The 22,074-nt window shown below is 42.7% G+C and overlaps 1 protein-coding gene across 1 annotated transcript in view; it reads right to left on the reverse strand.

The window, feature by feature from the left end:
• Positions 1-16,785: 16,785 nt before the first annotated feature.
• Positions 16,786-22,074, reverse strand: part of glra2 (glycine receptor, alpha 2) — a 399,641-nt gene continuing 394,352 nt past the window's right edge. Inside the window, exon 11 of the mRNA XM_041210937.1 lies at positions 16,786-17,007. Within this exon, the coding sequence (XP_041066871.1) occupies positions 16,786-17,007 (222 nt within the window). The remainder of the gene's footprint in view (positions 17,008-22,074) is intronic.

A 22,074-nucleotide genomic window follows, 5' to 3' on the forward strand; every position in this document is an offset into this window, starting at 1 on the left:
AGCTGCTTCTCAGAAGAGCCATGTCCATGAGAATCCACCCAGCATACCATGGACATTCCTCCAGTGTGCCCTTGCTGTTGGGCTCCAGCATCTTCTGTTCCTTGGATGTCTGCCATGTGAGCAAGGCCCAGGCAGTAAGTCCCGACTTCTGCACGTCAAAGTTGTCAAGATGTGTTCTACACCAGTGTGTTTTCCTGCCAATGTGGGTGGATGATCCAGCATGGTGGAGGGGGATGAGTCTGGTAGGTTGGCCTTATAATGGTATGCTGATGTATTACAATGATGCTCCCGAAGTCCGATGGTGGGGAACACAGCCCACCATCAATGGGTTGAGTTTACGGTCACAAACTGGCTTCACAACGTTGTGAAACTGACTTTTGGCCTTCTCGCCATATTGTCAGCTCATGCCACCAAACAACGCCCAATGCCAGCGGCCAATTCCACCCTTAGCCTCCCAGTTAACACTATCAGTATAAAGTCTTATGTTCAAATAAAGAACCCATTTCACTGTTTCACTAATCCTTGTGTATGATTGGCACATTCACACTGAAGATGCTTTGCTGCAAGGAGTGTTGGTTCAGAAGTCAACCCGGGCTGTGATACTTTGAGAAATTGATGAACATGTGAATGAGTGAACAGCAATGGTTGTCAGATAATGCATTGGAGGAGGTGAAAAAAAGGGAGACATCCTTTATCAGTAGGGAGGTCAGGAGACCCTCCAGACATATTCTCACATGACAGTGGGAAGTAATAATGGTGGAGGTCAATACCAGGAGTGCTGTCCCAGAAACATGAAGATGGCACAGGAACAGATTTACCAATCTCACTCAAGTTGTCAATCTTTAAAATTTTGAACAAAAACAAACTGTTAAAATAGGTGCTTCAAACCATGTGACTTTTGGCAGTATCAGCTCCAGACAGTCCTGAGACTCAAGCAAATATTTAATTAAATATGGAAAACAGAATTACCTGGAAAAACTCAGCAGGTCTGGCAGCATCGGCGGAGAAGAAAAGAGTTGACATTTTGAGTCCTCATGACCCTTCAACAGAACTATGGATATGGATATCTAAGAAAGTACACTAAATATGGATATTGACAGCCATCTGGGAAATTCACTCATCCCTTTGTTTAAGGATGGAATGTCAACAAAAGGACTATACTATTCCAGCCCACTCATTGTTCTGGTTCACCATGGACAAAAGACACATTGAAACTCAATGTGTGTTACACAAATGTGAAGAGGCTCCCATCAACCTCTCATTGTATTATGATTGTCCCTTATTCGAACCCAGACTGAGTAAATTTCAAAGTGTCACACAAACACAGGTCACATGGGTAAGTCAGTCATATTTGTTGCCTGCTTTTAAAACAGCAAGGATCAGTTCTGCAGAGACAGTGACCACTAGAAAGTCATTAAACAGCTGCAGTCATCTTTGTAGCCAAGATAATAAACAGCAATACATTGAAAGCTGTAGAAGGACTCTCCCCTCCAACTTCAAGTTCACCTGAGAACCAACCTCCTGGAAATTCAACTACAAGGAGCATTGCAGCTTGCTAAGAAACTTCTGCCTACAATACCTTAACTTCAACTTATCTAAGAAAGCATCAACTTATCTAAGAAAGTACACAAAAGAGAGACTGAGACAATTATACATTGTGATTGTTTTTTTCTTCATCTGTATTTAATCTTTGTGTGAGTGATAGTGTATGTGAGTTGAGTGAGTGAAACGTCGCATCTTTAAACCTCTGGAGCAAGTGTGGGATAATAAATAACTTTTGTTTTTAAACTCACAAAACGGCTTGCTACCGGGATTAGTTTTGTGACAACCACTCTGAGGGCAGAAATGCACACGCCTCACATACAAAATCACATTGATCGTGTACAGTAAGAAAACACATGAATTCCATCCATGAAATTTGTTAAGCCAGTCAAACAAGTATTACTTCTGAGTTGACGTTTCGAGTCCTCATGACCCTTCAGCAGAACTGATTGAATATTAGAAGAGGGGTGAAATATAAGCTGGTTTAAGGTGGCGAGGGGTGGTGGGGGGAGGTTTGGGTGGGGGGAGAGAAGTGGAGGGGGGTGGTGTGGTTGTAGGGACAAGCAAGCAGTGATAGAAGCAGATCATCAAAACATGTCACAGACAAAAGAACAAAAGAACACAGAGGTGTTGAAGTTGGTGATATTATCTAAATGAATGTGCTAATTAAGAATGGATGGTAGGGCACTCAAGGTGGGGGTGGGGGGAACATAAAAGGTTTAAAAATAATGGAAATAGGTGGGAAAAGAAAAATCTATATGAATTATTGGAAAAAATGAAAGGAAGGGGGAAGAAACGGAAAGGGGGTGGGGACGGAGGAGGGAGTTCAAGATCTAAAGTTGTTGAATTCAATATTCAGTCCGGAAGTCTGTAAAGTGCCTAGTCAGAATTTACAGCCTTCCGGACTGAATATTGAATTCAACAACTTTAGATCTTGAACTCCCTCCTCCGTCCCCACCCCCTTTCCATTTTTTCCCCCTTCCTTTTGTTTTTTCCAATAATTTATATAGATTTTTCTTTTCCCACCTATATCCATTATTTTTAAATCTTGTATGCCGGGCTAGTCTTTCCACCCCACCCCCACTAGAGCTGTACCTTGAGTATCCTGCCATCCATTCTTAATTAGCACATTTGTTTAGATTATATCACCACCTTCAACACTTCTTTGTTCCTTTGTCTGTGACATCTTTTATTTATTTGCCCCTATCACTGCTTGCTTGTCCCTACAACCACACCCCCCCACCTTAAACCAGCTTATATTTCACCCCTCTTCTAATATTCAATCAGTTCTGCTGAAGGGTCATGAGGACTCGAAACGTCAACTCTTTTCTTCTCTGCTGATGCTGCCAGACCTGCTGAGTTTTTCCAGGTAATTCTGTTTTTGTTTTGGATTTCCAGCATCCGCAGTTTTTTGTTTTTATTACTTCTGAGTGACTGTTTTCCAGATCTAATCGCTATTCTCACTTCCAGTTTTGCAAAATGCAGTTTATAGGGAATATTCTACATGCGCATTCCGTCTTCTTCAGCTCTGCGCTTCTTTTAGTTTCTAGATGAAAATCCCAATTTTTTCCTTTGTCTCATCTGCTGCCTCAGTTATGCAAGATTTGATAGCGTTACAACAGTTCAGATTAGAGCAAAGGCTGTTAATGCATGATACATGGCCACCAGCAGCTTGCTCTGATTTGCTTCGCCAGTTTTTGTGTAATTTGCCCTTAAACATCAACAAACATTTACAAAAAGCAATATTCCAAAATCATGTTTTGTCCGTTCAAATGGTTAACTTTATGAAAGACTGTCAGAAGTTCTCACAATCTGCATCCATCTTCCTGCAGTGCATCATGTGATTGCCTACTAGAGAGCTGGTAATAAAATGTTGGTTATTCTTCCACCTGACAAACAATGTTAGGAAGGATCATTTGACTTACGGTAAGGAAATGATGTGGAGAATCTGATAGGAGGTGGAAAGAAGGCAGTTCCTGCATTGCTGATAGGATGGATTTGGAGAAGAGTAAGAGAGTTTTCAATGAACAGATTCCAATTGTTTTGGATCAGGCTATGAAATTTGGTGGGAAGAGTTTTCCCATTGGCGAGAGGGGCGGGGCCTGCTCGCCGACATGTAAAATGGCACTCGGTGACTTCGGGCGGGTGTCCCTATGTCAGCGCGTGTCATTTAGAGTGTCAGTTCAGTGGGTACACAGCCATGTCAGCTGCACGCCCGCCGAGCTGTCAAAGGCCTATTAAGGCCATTAACAAAGTAATTAAAGGTGTTAAGAATGCTGCCCGTCCAATCTTAAGGTTGGTGGGGGGGGCAGGTGAAGAGCCCAGGCGGCCTTCACATTTTTCATGGAACCTCATCCATGGGCGGGATGAGGTTTCATGAAGGGTTCATTAATTAAATAAAATTTTTTGAAAAAAATGAATGGACAGGTCCCAGCTCATGTGACAGTCTCACCTGAAGGGACATACCCTTAATTAATTTTTTTTTTACTTTCATTACATTTTTCACAACTTAAACTAATCTCCCTGAGGCACCTCCGTGCTTCGGGGAGATTTCTGCACTCCTAAAGAGCGCAGGCCCTGACTCAGGGAATCCCCCCTGCCCGCACAGGGAGTGCTCAGGGCTTCCTGGTGCGCGTCACGCTGGGCAGGCCTTAATTGGCCCACCCGCGTAAAATGGCGGCGCCCAGCCGATCGGGTTTGTGCTCGCTCCTGCCCACACCCCCCAACACCCCCCCCCTCCCCCAACCCCCCCCAAACAGGGGGGAAAATTCAGCCCAGTATTTTATTAAGATTGATTTGTAGGTTTTCCCTTATGTATTTTATCTGCAATATTTGTACAACAATAACAACTTGTATTTGTAATCCAACAATTTATGAGATTCAATATGCAAAGGTGGCAAATTATCGTTCTAATCGGTTATTAATCTTCGGCTTTATTTTCTTCTCCAGGTTGATGGAGAGCTGAATATTCAGGTTTCCTCTTGTGCTAGGAAAATCAGCGCAAGACTAGCACCTGGTCTCTATTTTAACTATCCATTCCATTTTATATTTTGTTAGAGCCTAAAGTCATAGCATGGGCTTAAATTAGGTCAACTCCCCTAGAATTAGCTATGGACTTCCTGGAGCTGTCTCTTTGCTTGTATTTCACTCACATTCTTTCTGTGCATACAACATAATGCCATTACATTTAAACACTTTAATAATCTTCTAATGTGCACTTCTGGTAAACATCACACTTAATTGTTGTTGCACTTCAGCCATGAAAAGTTTGCATATGCTCTGATTTGCCACAAGCAATCTTATGAGAGCTTCTAATGACTAACTATGTCTCAATCAAACAGCATAGATGCATCAATAAATATACTTATGGGGTTCATCTACTACTGGTGTTCATTATAAATCAATTAGAAATAAGATGTTGAGAAATGCATATAATATCTATGTACACGTTGTTGCAATCAGGCCAGGACATGAGAATGTAGCAAATCTCTTTAAAATATTTTATTGGTATAAAGAAATAAACACCGATTATTTGTTTTAAATGAAAATGTTAATTTAAGTGGGTTTTTGTCATAATGGTGCATATTTTGCAAGCTCCCACACTGTCGGTGAGCAGAGGTTATAAAGTATACTCCAGTTTTGTCAGTTTAGCTCATTTGTACTGAGAGGTGTGTACAATGACAACTGGCATTGCAACATTGGGCTGGATTATACGCTGAGCACAGGCTCCCTGTACCCCACCATAAATGTTGGGAGTGAGCCCACTGCCATTTGGTTGGCTCGCCCTACTTTAATTGTTCGGCTGAGGAGCTTTTAATTATTATGAATTCGAGACACCCAGCCTTCTCCAGAAGGAGGTCTCGCCTCATAGAGCTGCTGGCCAATCAGAGGTCAGCAGCTGTGCAATACCACCAAGGATGGTAGCCACTGCTGCTATCGCAAGCAGCTCAGGAGGATGCCCCAAAACTTTGTGAAGTCACCGGAGCCAGGATGGCCCATATTTTAGGGGTCCACCTGCCTGCTTTATCACCTGCAGGTGGCCCATAATATCCACCCTGTTCTGTCCAGAATAACAAAAGTGATCATGTTAATCTCAGTTTGAATGGGTACACCGTAAAAGCATCGCAACCATATGTAAAGTTCTCAATGTAGTAGACAGTATAGCGTCTGATGCTCCAATATGCACACTTGCAGGGGCAGTAAGTGAGAGTTTTCAAATCAAGTTGTTCTCTATCCTAAACCTGGCCTAAACATGGTGATGGTTTTATTTTGTTACCTTAAGTTAATCACTTCTCTCTCTTTCTGCCCTTCTCTTAACCCGACTGGGTCTTGTTACATTGTGGGGTAGAGATTCGTCTTGAGCTATAGGAGCTAATAGGATATTGGATGGAGCATAAATCAAGTGACCCATGTGATGCCACCCAAGCCAAATTTCTACCCCAGTCAGTTTATACTCCAAATAATTTGTAGTTCGATTTATGTTATATTCTTGCTGAACAGTTCTTTCTATTGTCAGAGATTCCAAAGGAAATACACAGAATACATATCAAATCACTTCTCCCATTATGTATCTCAGAAAGCTAGAAGACATTACCAGTGCAATCTTTTTACAAATTGAATGATTAAATTAACATTGCATTGATAAATTATTCTTCATGATATTTGCTCCCAATGGTGTTCAAAATATTGGAAGCCATTCTGTACTTTATAATGTGAAAATGCAAGTCTTTTGAAGGTGAGCAGGGAGCAGCAGAACAGTAAAGTCTATAAGACTTGACCGTTTTGTTGCATTCCTGCCTGGATTTTTCTAAAATTTCTAAAATTTCTAAAATAACAATTTACCCTATGAAACCCATGTCTGAACAGTTTAAATATAAACCTTTCAAATAAAATTGCAACATAACCATGTTTATATCATTTTGAATCATACACACCAGGAGCAGTCCTGAATTCAGTCTTCAGTATGTGCTGAGTTGTTCATCTCAAGACAGAAGTAGCAGTGGGAGTGCGACAATTAACTGCAGTCCCACTAGACCAGTGAAACAAAAAAAAAATCAGTCACTCTGATGATTGTCTAATGACTCCTGCATCAAGAATGGCCACCTGAAGTACTGGGTAGTGATTGGTTACAATGGAACATTATCACTGCAAGGGTTTGGCTTCAGGAAAGGGATGGAGAAGATTGGGTTGGGGAATCACATTTAAAACATGAACCTGATAGTTTAATCATTTTTATTTACCTTTGGACTTACTTAAGAGAGCAGCACTATTAGGGGAAATGTAAAGCACCCAACAGTGTTGTGATCAGCCCCTGATGCCAATTAAAGGCTACAACCCACTGAAATGTTCACTACACAGTGGGTGAAATGGCAAGAATCAAAGACATAATTTTATATAATACTAGGCTATGTCACCAGTAAAATAAAGAATTCAAATAATCAATTTCACAACCTCATATGTTTCAAAGTACTCTTGAATGGTAGTCACTGTTATAATGTAGGACGCCTGGCAACCAATATCTGCACAGTAAGATCCCATGAACAGCAATGAAATATTGATCAGATAATTTGCTTTAATTATGTTGGTTGAGCAATGAATATTGGCCGGGGCACCAGATTGAATTCCCTTGTTTTATTTGAATAGTGTCAAGGGATCTTTTGCATCCACCTGAAAAGGCAGATGGATCTCCTTTTAATATCTCATCCGGAAGCTGGTGTTTCCAAAAGTGCAGCATTCCCTCAGTGCTGCAATGGAGTGCCTTGCTTAGGTTTTGTGCTCACATTTCTAGAGTAACCCACAACCTTCTGACTAACAGGCAAGAAAGCTAATACTGAGGCACAACTAATATACATGCTACACCTTCTGGCCTTTGCAGTACAGTGTGTTGTTAATTAGCTCTTCACACAAATTCAGCAAGACTCTAGTTAAATTATCCTGTTTTTTAAAAATTCATTCATGGGACGTCGGCGTCCCTGGCAAGGCCATAATTTATTAACCATCTCTAATTGCCCTTGAGAAAGTTCTGCGCTAGATTTGGCTCAGTTCCCATGTCTCCTGATGCGGTTGAGAGAGTTCTGAAGAAAATAAAATGCGGGTATCATAAGTAATTTAAATACTTATTTATTACATCTAAAGTATCTCTTTCCAAAGGGACATTCCTATCGGTTCCTTAAACTGAGAATCTTGCAAGCAGAGAGTTTTCAACACTGCTGTTGTTTTAGATGTTTTCTCAATAAAACGCTGCTCGATTAATTTTATATTAACAAAAAGGGACAAACAGGTCATTTCCACATAAATGAATGGTATTTTATGGGGAATGTGATTGAGACCAAAAAGACCATTAAGTACAAGAACAAACAGTAGAATGCTTATGAGAAGATCTCAAAAGTACAAGTGACAAGGTCATACTTAATGGTCTTTTTCATAGTGAAAGAAGTGTGTCCAGTTTGTTGTCTCATGATATCCTACGCGTGGCAAACCAAATACACTTTCAGTTGTATATTTTTGGACTTGAAAGATCTTTGTTCTCACAAAACATTTATGAAACAAGAGACTTAAGATTATTTTCTGACGTTATTTGGCATGTCTTTATTGAAAGAGGAGTCTCATGATCCTTAATTTTTCACTGTCCTGGAGGAAGAACTGTGTATTTTAATAAATACAGGCGTATATTATTGATTATTCAGTGACGTCCTGCGCTATAAAGCTTCAGGCTTTCACTAAGATTCTCAGTAAGGCGAATAAACAAGTTTATTTTATTTCAAAAGGAATTTATTTAAACTCAAAAAAAGCGAACCCACCACTTTGTGGTGCAGAGATCATTTTACTGAAATCATTTATTTGTAAATTGTAATCAATGTTTAGAAATAAAGGAGTAAATAAGCAAAGAACAGGGATAGAAGTGTTTCTCTTAAAATAAGTACAAGTAAACAAAATAATTTGAAAATGAAACTGTATGATATCTTCTGGTGAAACTTAATTCCTCCCTTCCTTAATATTGGCAGCGTGGTTAAAAATGGGGAATTCAACCCCAGCTCACCGCAAACGTGTCTATACCCAGTTTAACCACAATGCGTTTGAGGTGGGTCTAGCAACCCGTTCTGGAGAGGCGGGTCAGTGATTTTAATATGTCAGTGAGGCTCCATTCCTCAGAGCATGACAGCTATTTAAATTTAATGAGTGCGGGCCTGTTTACCAGGGCTTGGGACATCCGGCAGCTGAAAGGAGGCGGGACTTGTCCGGTCCTGCATTCAAGTGCTTTTCCAGCAGTGCTTATGGGCCAGGAGGAGCAGGAGCAGGAGTGTGCCCTCTCCAACCCAACCCAACCCTGGCCTCTCAAGCTAAGCTGCACTGATCACTCCCTGATCTCTGTCGACCCTTTATCTCCCATTATCTCTATATTCCCGCAATCTCTTTCCCTCCATTCCTTCGTCTTCACTGCCACGCTCTGACACTTCCTTACTCCTCATGGACATCCAATCTTCTCCATTGACAGAGACCATTCCCAACAATCCCCTGCTGCTTGTGCCCATTGCAGGTTTACCCGTTCAGCTGCTGGGTGTGAAACAGGGCAAAGGTTTGGTATTATCTCCACATTCCAGTATTTGCAGGTTTCTTGGCTGTCGCCAGGTGTCCCCACCCTCTTCCTACTGGGCCAATGTAATTGACAAATGACATAGTGACGAGTATATATTCCTCATCACGTGTGAGGACCGACAGCTAGAGTTGGGCCTGCAAGTTTTTAATATAAGCATACACGCATGCTGGTCAGTAGTTTCCCCCTGGTACTTTCAATATGATTTTTCAATACTGAACGAATTTAAATGAAATAGTATATTTTAAATTTATCTTGTTTTGTAAAGAATATATAGATAAGAATTGGTTTGCTTATATTGTACTGATGATTCTAAGGATCCCGGGATGGGAAGGTCAGGTTCAGCAGGTTTTTACTCCCGAATTTAATGTTAAGATTGCGAAAAGGTTGATGGCAGTTAATGTTGGCTTTCGAGTGTGTAGCGGAGGTAAAGCCATTGAGGGTTGCCATTGGTTCAGATTCGTCATCTATCCAATCTTGTTTTCCTGAATCCGGTCAGGATTTTATTTTTGAATTTTTTGGTTTATTGTATAACGTACAACAGCTGGGTATTGTGGTGTTTCTTTTATCAATGCCAGTATATAAAGGTGTTGTAGGGAATGAGGCAACAGATTCATTGGCTAAAAATTCTATAAATCCCTTGATTCCAGATATTGAGATTTCATTAGGGAAGACGGAAACTAAATCTATTATTAAGGGTAAACTATATGCATTATGGCAACAAAAGTGGGATATGGATGAGGAAGGAAGACATTTATATCAGATTCAAAACAATGTGATGTTAACTAGTAAATTCACTGGCAAACGTAGAAGGGAAGAGGTGATTATAAGCAGGATTACAATTGGTCACTATTGTTTAAATACGTATCTGCATCTAATAGGGAAACAGGTTGATGGTTTGTGTCAGGAGAGTGAGGAAGGATTTCTACAATAGGTGGAGCATGTTTTATTACACTGCGCTAAATTTGCAGGCGAAAGGGGAACTATGCAGTCTAATTTACAACAGAAAGGTATGTAGCGGGATACAGTGGCTGGTATTTTAGCAGTTAGATTTGGGTATTGGGGTATTTGTAAAGTCATGCATTTTTTATATTTCACAGGACTAGCGCATAGAATTTAGCTTTTTATTTTGCATTACACTTCTTCCTCCGATACAGTAGGTGGCAGTAATACACCAAAAAGGTGTGAATTTGCCAGAAACCATAAAAGGAAAGAAGTACATTCAGGCTTTTGTAATCCTAGAGCTCACCGTGGGGTTGACTACAATAAATTTGTCAATGAATGTTAGGCTACCTAATTGTTAACAATTTTAAGATCAGTCAGCAGTTACATTTTGTCAACATTAGACACTTGACTTGTGAAAGAAAGAAAGGATATATCTCAAAAACAAAAATACCTGGAAAAACTCAGCAGGTCTGACAGCATCTGTGGAGGGGAACACAGTTGACGTTTCGAGTCCGTATGACTCTTCAACAGAACTAAGACATATAGAAATAAGATGAAATATAAGCTGGTAGAGGAGGGGGGGTTGGGACAGGTAGAGTTCGATAGGGGGCCAGTGATAGGTGGAGGCCAAGATGAGACTGCCAAAGATGTCATAGACAAAAGGACAAAGGGGTGTTGACGGAGGTGATATTATCTAAAGGATGTGCTAATGGGGACATTAAGGATAGCAAGCTAGTGGCAGATGGCCCTAGTGGGGGTGGGGTGGGGGGAAGGGATCAAAATGGGCTAAAAGGTGGAGATGAAACAATAGATCGAAATAAATTTAAAAATTGGAGGGAAAAGAAAAATATATTTGTTAAAAATTATAAATTATTTGAAAAAGGGGGGATCAGAAAGGGGGTGGGGATGGAGGAGAGAGTTCAAGATCTGAAATTGTTGAACTCAATATTCAGTCCGGAAGGCTGTAAAGTGCCGAGTCAGAAGATGAGGTGCTGTTCCTCCAGTTTGCGTTGAGCTTCACTGGAACAATGCAGCAAGCCAAGGACAGACATGTGGGCATGAGAGCAGGGTGGAGTGTTGAAATGGCAAGTGACAGGGAGGTCTGGGTCATGCTTGCAGACAGACCGAAGGTGTTCTGCAAAGCAGTCACCCAGTCTGCATTTGGTCTCTCCAATGCATTGGGAGCGGCGAATGCAGTAGACTAAGTTGAGGGAAGTGCAAGTGAAGCCCTTGAAAGGAGTGTTTGGGCCCTTTGACGGTGAGGAGGGGGGAAGAAAAGGGGTAGGTGTTGCACCTTCTGCGGTTGCATGGGAAGGTGCCATGGGAGGGGGTTGAGATGTAGGGTGTGATGGAGGAGTGGACCAGGGTGTCCCGGAGGGAACGATCCCTGCGGAAAGCCGCCGGGGAGTGGGGGGAGGTGGTGAAGGGAAGATGTGTTTGGTGGTGCATCATGCTGGAGTTGGCAGAAATGGCGGAGGATGATCCTTTGAACACGGAGGCTGATGGGATGATAAGTGAGGACAAGAGGGACCCTATCATGGATCTGGGAGGGAGAGGAAGGTGTGAGGGCAGATGCACGGGAGATGGATTGGACACGGTTGATGGCCCTGTCAACCACTGTGGGTGGAAAACCTCGGTTAAGGAAGAAGGAAGACATGTCAGAGGAACTGTTTTTGAAGGTAGCATCATCAGAACAGATGCGACAGAGGTGAAGGAACTGAGAGAATGGGATGGAGTCCTTACAGGAAGCGGGGTGTGAGGAGCTGTAGTCGAGGTAGCTGTGGGAGTCGATAGGCTCTTTTGAACATGGAACAACCCCTTGATTCTGTTCCGGCATCCAATGAGATTGAAGGCTGACCTGAATCCTCGCTCCAGTCACCTGTCTTGCTTCTACTTCCCTTAATACCTAGAAAAAAAGCCACCACAGTCAGTTTAGATATTTTTAATTGACCTAGCCTCAAATGTGACACGACTTTCCTTTCAGCTAGACATGTTTAATGTGACACCTTAACTGTAATTCGATGCATGTTACAACCCATTAGTAAAACATTGCTGCCACTGATCATAATTGATTTGCCAAGGTGATAGATGGAAGTACAGTGATGGGAAACTGAACCAATCCTCACTATGTAGACATCCAGGCAGAATTTTCAGGCCCTGCTGAAGGTTGGGAATGGGGGCAGAAGGGGCTCGAAAATACCAGCACTGACTGGCATGCTGGTTACCAGACCCTGTTCCCAGCACTGGAAATTTTAGGGGAGACGGATATAGGGCCTGGCAGGGCTACCCTCTCCCACAGTACGGGTAGCCAGTTAGGCTCATTAAGATCCTTGTTAGGAGTAGTTAAAGGGGACCAACTGGCATTTTCCAGCCTGTCTTCCATTTCCCGATGAGACGGGGGTAGCTCAGGGCATTAATACTAAAAGTAGGGCACTCAGCAGCAGGCCAGAAGGTGCCAGTGCTCTAGGCAGGCCTCAGGCCCTTCCTGCCTGCCTGGATGTGGGTGCAGTCAAAGGCCGAACGGTAGTGGAATTCCCACCCTCCACCCCCACACTCTCACACCTCCACAATAATGGCTTGGCTACTTTTTCTGTTTTTTATTTTAATTTTTCACAACGTTGGTGTGAGGGCATCTTCATGCTGAATCACCCTCTCAGTGGCTTACCTTTTACTGCAGCCTGCTGCTCCCCTCAAGCTGTAAAGCCTCTGATTGGCCTTCCAGTTTCTCGAGCCTGCCTGCTGCCTTTAAATGGACAGGATTCTGTCTCCATGCCAATTAAGTGAAAATCCCAGGCCCGCGACCGTTGCCCCTCTTGTGTGAGCTCAGGACCCGGAAACAAATCTGACTCCTGTATCCCATCCCTGAAGTGAAAATTCAACCCCAATGTCAGCAGCAAAGTGCTCCCAAGGTACAACCAGACACAAAGTAAAAATCCTTGTACTCTATTCCAACAATATGCCTTGGCTATCCCATCAGAAGAGATTGGTTTGAAAAGCTTGTGATCTGTTACTTTTGTATTAAATGCCCTGCGGTTCTATAATCACAGATTAGGTTAAGCAACATTATCCACTCAAATCATTTACTCCTTCTCAAAGCTGGAGTCTCCATTGTTTCTCCCCCTTTCCTGTTTCGGTCTGCATTTACTACCATTATTGAAATGCTTGCTTAGGAGCTTAAGTTCAGGAACACGTCCTTCAGCCCCTCGAATCTGTCCCTCCAGTTGATGAGATGATGGCTGATCTGTATCCTAACACCATATTCTCAGCTTGTCTCCATAGCTTCAGCAAAAATCTATCGATCTCAGATTTAAAATTATTAATAGAACCAGCTTCTCATGCTTTTTGTAAGAGAGTTCCATACTTCTACCAATCTTTGTGAAGATGTTCTGCTACTGTTTCTGCTTTACTTGTGTCCACATCATAGATTCCGCCAATATTTATATGGGCAGCGCTAGCTAAGCCAGGCATGACCTGCTGAGATGATAAACCTGATAATGAAAACTTCAAAATGGAAATTATCTAAGGAATTGAAGTAACCCCTGGGCTATGACTATTTCCTTTGACAGCAACAGACCTGTCCAGGCACCTGAAGTGCACCTTGAACAAGCCAATGGATTGCACAATGACACATCTGATTGACGTTACTATGCGAGCGAAGTGCATTAATGGGGTTCCTCATAGTGTCATAAGCCAGGTTTGAAGGGGTATCCTGTAGTGTCTAGCAGACATGCCTTAAGGTTTGTTCCTGTTCGGAGTTTTTGGACTGATCCATACGGAAGCATCATGGCAGCTCTGAAGAGTGAACTTGTCCACTTTGGCAGGAAGAATAGAAAAGCGGCATATTATTTAAATGGAAAGAGATTTCAGAATTCTGAGGTACAGAGAGATCTGGGTGTCATGGTCCATGAATCACAAAAAGTTAGTATGCAGCTACAGCAAGTAAGGCAAATGGAATGTTATTGTCTATTGCAAGGGGAATGGAATATAAAAATAGAGATGTTTGCCACAGTTGTACAGGATATTGGTGAGACCACATCTAGAGTACTGTGTACAGTTTTGGCCTCCTTATTTGAGAAAAGATATAAATGCATTAGAAGTTCAGAGAGGGTTCACGTGACTGATAACTGGGGTGGGGGGGTTATCTTACTGAAAAAGGTTCAAGCTGGGCCTTGTATCCATTGGCATCTAGAAGATTGAGAGGTGATCTTATTGAAACATGAAGGGACTTGATAGGATGGATGCCAAAAGGGTTTTTCCCCTTATGGGAGAGACCAGAACTAGAGCACACTGCTTAAAAGTAAGGGGTCTCCCATTTAAGATGGAGATGAGAAGAATTGTTTTCCTCTCAGAGGCCCATGAGTCTTTGGAACACTCTTACTCACTTTCCTGAAGAACGGTAGGGTCAATGAATATTTTTAAGGCAGACGTAGAAAAGTTCTGATTAACAAGGGTGTCAAAAGTCATTGGGGGTAGGCGGGAATGTGAAGTTGAGGCCACAATTGGATCAGCCATGATCTTAATGAATGGCAGAGCAGGCTTGAAGGGCTGAAGAGCCTATTCCTGTTCCTAATCCTTGTATTAGATGGATCTTTTCTTGCAGTTGCACACAGCTGAATGTTGATGGAATGAAATCCCTCTCAGTTGATCTGGTGGTGTTTAGATTGCCATGCCTGTACAATCAATGGCATCCTGCATATTGGGATGCCAGCCAGAACTACAAAGATCAACGCCTGCTGATCTTAGCTATTGCCATCACAGGAAATGTACACATAATTCCTGGAAAACAATCCATCAGTCTCCTGCCTTATGCATATATGCACAGTTGACTGGGAGAGCCTGGATGGGCCTCCAGTAGGGTTTGGAATGAACCAGAGGCAAAGAACTTGAGGGTGAAGGTAACTTTCATAATTACTGGTACTGCAACGTCACCAGGTCTAGGAAGCTGTAGTTTTCTGTGGCCACTCGACACATCAGTCTCAGCCTCCGGAGTCACTGCTGTTTCAGAAGGTCTAGGCAGCTGATCCACTCTCTGTACACCCTCTTACAATGGACAGTGCCTCAAGCAAACTAGGCCCCCTGCTAATCACCTCATCGTTGCATTGGAAGCTTTAATTCCAAATCACGGATAAACTCTTAGGCATGGAGGAGCCTCACTTAAATATTATAATTACCGACCTGTCTCTTCATAGAATCATAGAAAGTTTACAGAACAGAAGGGGGTCACTCAGCCCATCATGTCGGCGTGTGCCAAAGAAACAAACCACCCAACCTAATCCAACTTTGCAGCATTCGGTCCGTAGCCCTGAAGGGTACTTAAGGTGCTCATCCAGACGCCTTTTAAATTAGATGAGGTTTTCTGCCTCTACCACCCTTTCAGGTAGTGAGTTCCAAACCCCCACCAACCTCTGGGTGAAAATGTATTTTCCTTATCTTCCCTCTAATTCTTCTGTCAATTACCTTAAATCTATGCCCCCTGGTCACTGACCTCCCTGCTAAAGTTAACAGGCCCTTCCAATCCACTCTATCCAGGCCCCTCACAATTTTGTACATCTCAATCAAGTCTCCCCTCAGCCTCCTCTGTTCCAAGGAGAACAACCCCAGCCTCTCCAATCTTTCCTCATAGCTGCAATTTTCCTGTCCTGGCAATAGTGGGTTGCTTGGTCGATCCCAAGTATGTTGCAGTTGAACTGAGGGTAGACCCATTTGCAGCAAGTTGGAGTTGTATTTCTCATTTAACCCACCCCCTCCTGACACTGCCAAATCATTGTTGGGGGTGGGGGCGGGGGAGGCGGGGGGTACATTAAAATTCCTCCCAATTGATTTGTTTCAGTGATGTGATTGATGGTGAAAGTGTGGGAAGGATTGCATCACCATTGTTTAGATATTATTAAAGTCCGTTAATCAGACTGGTAAATGGTGGGAAGTGGTGTTCCAGAAAGATTGTTGCTCGGACCACTGTTGTTCACCCTTTATATAAACAATTTAGACCCAGGAATCGAAAATACAATTTCAGATTTGCAAAGGACAAAATTGAGGGTGCAGTTTATACAGAGGACAGCAAAAAATACAGGAAGGCATGAATACAATTGCAGAATGGACAAGTAATAGGTAAGCGAACTTCAAAATAGACTAGCGTACATTTTGGTAAGGAGAGAAAGGAAGCCAAAAACTTCTTTGAAAATAAAGGCAGAAATTAATCCCCACTCCACCCTCGCCGCCCGCAGGAGGTGAGAAGGGGTTTGATGGGGACCGGTAAAATCATGGGTACCCATGTTGTATCAGGCCCCCAACCTTGTCCTGCCTTTGGGGAATTTTACCGACAGTGGAAATGGGAATGGGCAGGCTGCCCACCCCAAGACAATGGACAGCCAAATCGAATAGACAAAGGCCCTACTGGGGGCCATTTTACCAGACCATTGGCATTTTGCTGACAGCTGATTGACACCCCACCCCTCACCCAACCCCCCCCCCCCACCGTGGGGGCAACTCGTGGGTGGGGGGGGGGGGCGGGGGGGGGGGGGGGGGGTTGTTTTATTAATCAAAGTGGAGCCGCATGCAGGGAAGGCAGCACCTCTCTTCCGACCCGACCCACCCCCGCAGCCCCTGTGATTTCCCTGGAGAGGTTTTCCCTCCAGTAATGGGCCTCTGAAATGCTTCACATTTTCCTTCTCTTACCTGATGAATTTAGCAGCTCTCCGGCTTGCCTAAGCGGTGACCACAGTTCCTGGTGGCATTGCGGATCTCTGATTGGGCCGCAAGGTCCAAACAGGTTGGCAGTCCCGGTGACCGCCGCTTAATTGGCTGCTACCTGTAAACTCGAGAGGGTATTTCCGCCGGGGATCCACTTTTCCGGCTGAGGTCGTGCCGCCCACCCGATCGGCAAAATTCAGCCCTGAGTGTCTGAATGGGTCGCGGAACAGAGGGATCTGGCGTACAAATATACAAATCAATGGCAGCACAGGTTAATAAAACAGCAAATAAGGCAATTGAGCCTATCTCCGGAGGGATAGAATTAAAAAGAGAGAAGTTATGTTAAACTTGAACAGCACCTTGGTTAGACACTTGGAGCACTGTAAACATTTTTATTCTCCATATTACTGAGGCGCTGGATGAAGTGCAAAAAAAGATTGATGGGAATGATGCCAGAATTAAGTTATACCTACCAGGAAAGATTGAATAGGCAGGGGCTCCTTTCCCAAGGGAAGAAAAGACTGATGGTTAAAGATCTTTAAGAATGGGAAACAATGAGTCGGTTTGTTTGAAATATGGTCTATAATTTCCCCATATTTATTTAGGGGATCAGAGAGGCACCTTAATGTGCCCAGAGGAAGAAGAAGGAGCATTATGGCTAGGGTGGTCCATTGGCTCAGCGGATACACACAATGCACATTTTGTAACTCAGGGGCAAAGCCTCAGAAGGTCTCAGGTCCTATCCCTGGTGTATGAAAAACTAACTAATCTCAGCCAGAACATAAGTAGAGGACACTTGATCTCACTCTGCCTATGTGGCTGTCATTCCCCCTACAACCCATATAGCACAACAACCCCACTGTTTAGGTTGACAAATGCAAATCACCAACTGCATTATGTACTGGAGAGTTGTTTGCATCACTGGAACTGGGAGAATGACTGTAAGTAGAGAAAATTGCAGGAGGAAATTCTTAAATTTGAATCAGTTGGAGAATGGCATGAGCTAGTGTTCAAACACTTGAATGAATGACTAAAGTTTACACAGCTTTTAGATTTCATCTCAATCTCATTTGCATCTTGCTGGGTTCTAGAAATTGAAAATAATGAAAACAGATATGAGCTGACAAAGTAATTTCATGTAGTGACTATCATGCTGATAGTATGACTGCGCCTTTCTGGAGGGAGGTGCAACACAAGCTATCATTATGCAGTTGTCATTGAATCCTACATTTGCTGTCCTTAATATTATTGTAATAGCAATGAAAAAGCAAAGGATGCAAACTGAATATGCTGTTTCATGCAATGAATGCCATAGTACACTCAATACCAATATTTGAATGAATATGTTGATACATGTAACTGAAATCTAAGACATAGATTAAACTCAAAAGCTGTCTAGCCAAATTCAAGCAGTAGAGCATTGAAAAACAGGCATTGTAAACTTGTTTGAAGAGTCTGGTGGTGATGATATCTTTTCTCTAACACATATAGCCTTAACTCAATACCAAAATCAAGAAAAATGTGCCTGGATGCAGAAATGAAGAAAATTAACTTTTAATTTCAAGACATCTACTGTAAAAATTATAATAAAAGTTATTAATGTTCTTACATGGTTAAAAGAAATGGTTGGGAATATGAAAAGAGCTGGAAGCGTTTCTTTTCAAAATCTGATTCTTCCTGGAACACTTCATCATCCAGAGGCTTTTCTGTGAAAAATTACTGTATAGGTCATTCAATTATATGCTTGCTTACAAATCTTTATGAAATGAAAAATGGACACAAATTCTGGATATGGTGCTGCTCATTTTTTGTGCCTTGCTGTAAATCAATTCTAAATGTTTAAGAATGGGTGCAAATCTTGCCTGAAAGGTATTGTGCCAATAGCAATCAATTTTCAGGGAACAGCGATTTACATAATTATTCACAGCTAATGACTTGGAAGTGTGCAGGGAATGCATTAGTTATAGGATTACATATTATATACAACACAGAAATAGGCCATTCAGCCCAATCAGTCCCTGCTGGTGTTTATGCTCCACTCGAGCCTCCTCCCATCTTCTTTCTTCATCTAAAGCTACCTTTGTAACCATCTATCCCTTTCCCTCTTACACTTATTTAGCTTCCCCTGAAATGTGCCTATAAAGTCATGGGTAGTGAAAGCTGTAGCGGGGTACATGGTTTAACTTCTGAGCAGTAAGCTGTAGTGGAACCCCCCGGAGCTCCAGTTGGAGACCTGGCCCATTTTAACGGCAGGGCCTCATTAATTCATTCATTCATTCATATCCGGCCAGTCAACTGCCTTCCCAAAACGAGCATCCAATCACAGCTCCCCAGCTTTGGGCCTTCAAAGATTGGGTAGCCCAGAGGCCACCAGGCAAGCAGTCAGTTAAAAATACATAACCCGAGAGCGTTACAAAAATGCAGAAGGATCAAACTCTTAAACTTTGAGTAGTTATGCATTTTATGTAAGTCTGATTTCAAGAAAGGAAGGAGGTGAAAAAAAACCTGGTTGGTAGCTTTGTATTTCTCAAACCACTCCTCTCCTCCCCACACCCCTATCCTTCAGCTTGATGCAGAATACTGCAATCTGGTCCTTTCCCACTCCAAGTTCCACGTGCCCATCACCCAACTTCAACACTCGTCATTGTTTTTCAATCTCTCTATGGTCTATATTTGCAATGTTCTCCGGCTCGACGTCCCAGCTCCCCTACTGTTTGCTTACCTGCTCCGCAATCCAACCATTGGAGGCCAATCTTTCAATTACAGCCGAGGCGTTGCAGCTCAGCTTCTCCCTCCAGTTTCCTAGTAAGGATGGGATGGATGGCACTCGAGAATGAGATCTGTTTCATTCCCAAGTCTCAGCCCTTTTTCTGAAGGGCATCCTTCATGGCATAAAATGCGGGCAGTCATGTATAGGCGGGCAGATGTGAAACCGATTCCAATGAGGCTTCCCCTTTTGTCTTGTCGCTCGCCCTGATTGAATGCTGGGCATCAGGTAATGCCAACTGATGGTGTTGGCATGGAGCATTCAAAGGTTGACAGAGGATGCCTCAGATTCTCTTGCTCTCAGCGGGCCGGTGTACTTGTTCTCAGAATGTGCCTCCAGCTGCAGCATTAAACGTCTTGCCACAAAGGATTAGTCAACCTGTCAGGCTGTTCAGAAACTGCCAAGTCTGCAGCCCCTGAATCCTTGGCAGAGGCTGATGGAAAAATGGCCAGCGCCAGGGTAGGCGATACCCGTGTCTTGCCAGAAGGCCAGTGTCACAGCACTCTGAAATAGGCTACCAAAACAACTTTGTTTTTCTAGTTCTATCTGCCTCTTCAAAAACCTCCTGGCCCTGAAACTCTGCAGAGGGTCTTTCACTGAGTCTCCGCTGTTTTTTTCGGCGGAGACTGGGAGTGGAAGGGGAAGAATTGCGAGTTGGGGGTCCACTGATCTTTTGTCAGGGTTACAGTGGAAGAGGAGAATCCCCACAGAATTTCAGGGCTCTTCTCTCTCCAACAGTACATTCAGTCTTCCCATTTAGCTTCTCTTTTTCTGTTTAAGTGTCTGCCTCTCCCTTTGGAAAATAGTCTCAGAGGTGAGAAGAGTGAGATGAATGTCAAAATAATGCAGTGGGGGAAAAAAGAATACATTCAGGCTCCTAGTAGGCTATGGAAATTTGAGTGCTGACATTGAGATAAAGGTTAAACATTCTCCTCCACCAGGAACCATGGCAGAAATGCAACTCCCTAGTTGACAAAATAATGAGAGGTCACACCAATGTTTCAGGATTTGAAGGAAACTGTTTTACGTTTGACATTTGTGAATAAATATTAATTATTTTTACTCATTCATAGGATGTGAGCATCACTGGCAAGGCCAGTATTTATTGCCCGCCCCTAATTTCCCTTGAGATGATGGTGGTGAGTTGTCTTCTTTTACTGCAGTCCATGTGGTGTAGCTACACCCACACTGCTGTTGGGGAAGGAGTTCCAGGATTTTAACTGAGCGACTGTAATTTTGATGTGACATGCATTAACCTCAAAGCCATGCCAAGTAGCTTTATCTAATGTTCAGTATTAAAGAGTATAAATTCTCACAATGTTCTGTTTTAATCTAACATGATTCTTACCTCCAAGGTTCCATTGCCCTGTGATGTATGTCTCAACAGAAGACAGACCTCAGTGACATTCCATTCTAATGCACTCTGAAAACCAGTCTGACAGAGTGGATAACAATGCGATGTACAGTAAAGGCATCTTTAGAGACCACCTATATTAAAAAGGTCAAAGCAAAAAACTGCGGATGCTGGAAATCCAAAACAAGAACAAAAATACCTGGAAAAACTCAGCAGGTCTGGCACCAGCTTATATTTCACCTCTTTTCTATTTTTCCTTAGTTCTGTTGAAGAGTCATACGGACTCGAAACGTTAACTGTGTTCCTCTCCGCAGATGCTGTTAGACCTGCTGAGTTTTTTCGGCTATTTTTGTTTTTATATTAAAAAAGGTCACCTGTCTCTAGGCGGCACAAGGCCCTAGTCTCAAGTGACATTATTATAACCAGAGTACAAAATTACTTAACAGAGTGATCTATCTGGCCAGTCTTTCCAGTTTCTGTATAAACAGATTTTGTTTTTTTCCTCAATTCAGAGATGGCAGCTGCAAAACAATTATCTCATAATCTATTTCAAAGGTAATTGTTCCACATAGATGAATGTACTAGTTTGTAAACAATTGAGTGGATGTCCCGCTTGTGAATATCATAATTAATAGTCATCAGCATGTTTCACCCAGAGACTTCAATCCTCAAGGAGTGGGGCAATGAAATAATTGAACATTAAAACGATGTGCATCAACAGCTTTAAAAGTAGACAAATGTAATTATTAGCATTAATAGTCATATGTGTAGTCGTGAGAGCTCTTTCTAAACATGGTGGGAAATATAGCCAACACATAGGCATGATCGGCATGGTACTGTGGGAACCTCACTAACAATCTCAAGTCATAAAATTTGAAGACCTTCACAGGATGGGTAAACAAATGTTAAAGTGATAAGAGCACAGACTGGGAGGCATTGGGAACAAGGCATTTCCCAGCTTCCCAGTGAGGTAACGAGATAACTGTGCCCTGAATAACTCTGCTCATTATGTATGTAGCTGGAGGTTGTACTAGGCAGGGCGGAAATGTGAGTCAGTCTGAGGATCGGAATCAGCATATGAGTCTGTGAGTGTAGTAAATAAAGGTAGCGTGATGCCACGAGCACGGTTTGGTCCCTTGGGTAAACAAAAAAGTAAGGGATTATTGTAATTGTGTCCAGGGT

Source organism: Carcharodon carcharias, chromosome 18 (genome assembly GCF_017639515.1).
Source record: "Carcharodon carcharias isolate sCarCar2 chromosome 18, sCarCar2.pri, whole genome shotgun sequence".
NCBI classification, from domain to species: Eukaryota; Metazoa; Chordata; class Chondrichthyes; order Lamniformes; family Lamnidae; genus Carcharodon; species Carcharodon carcharias.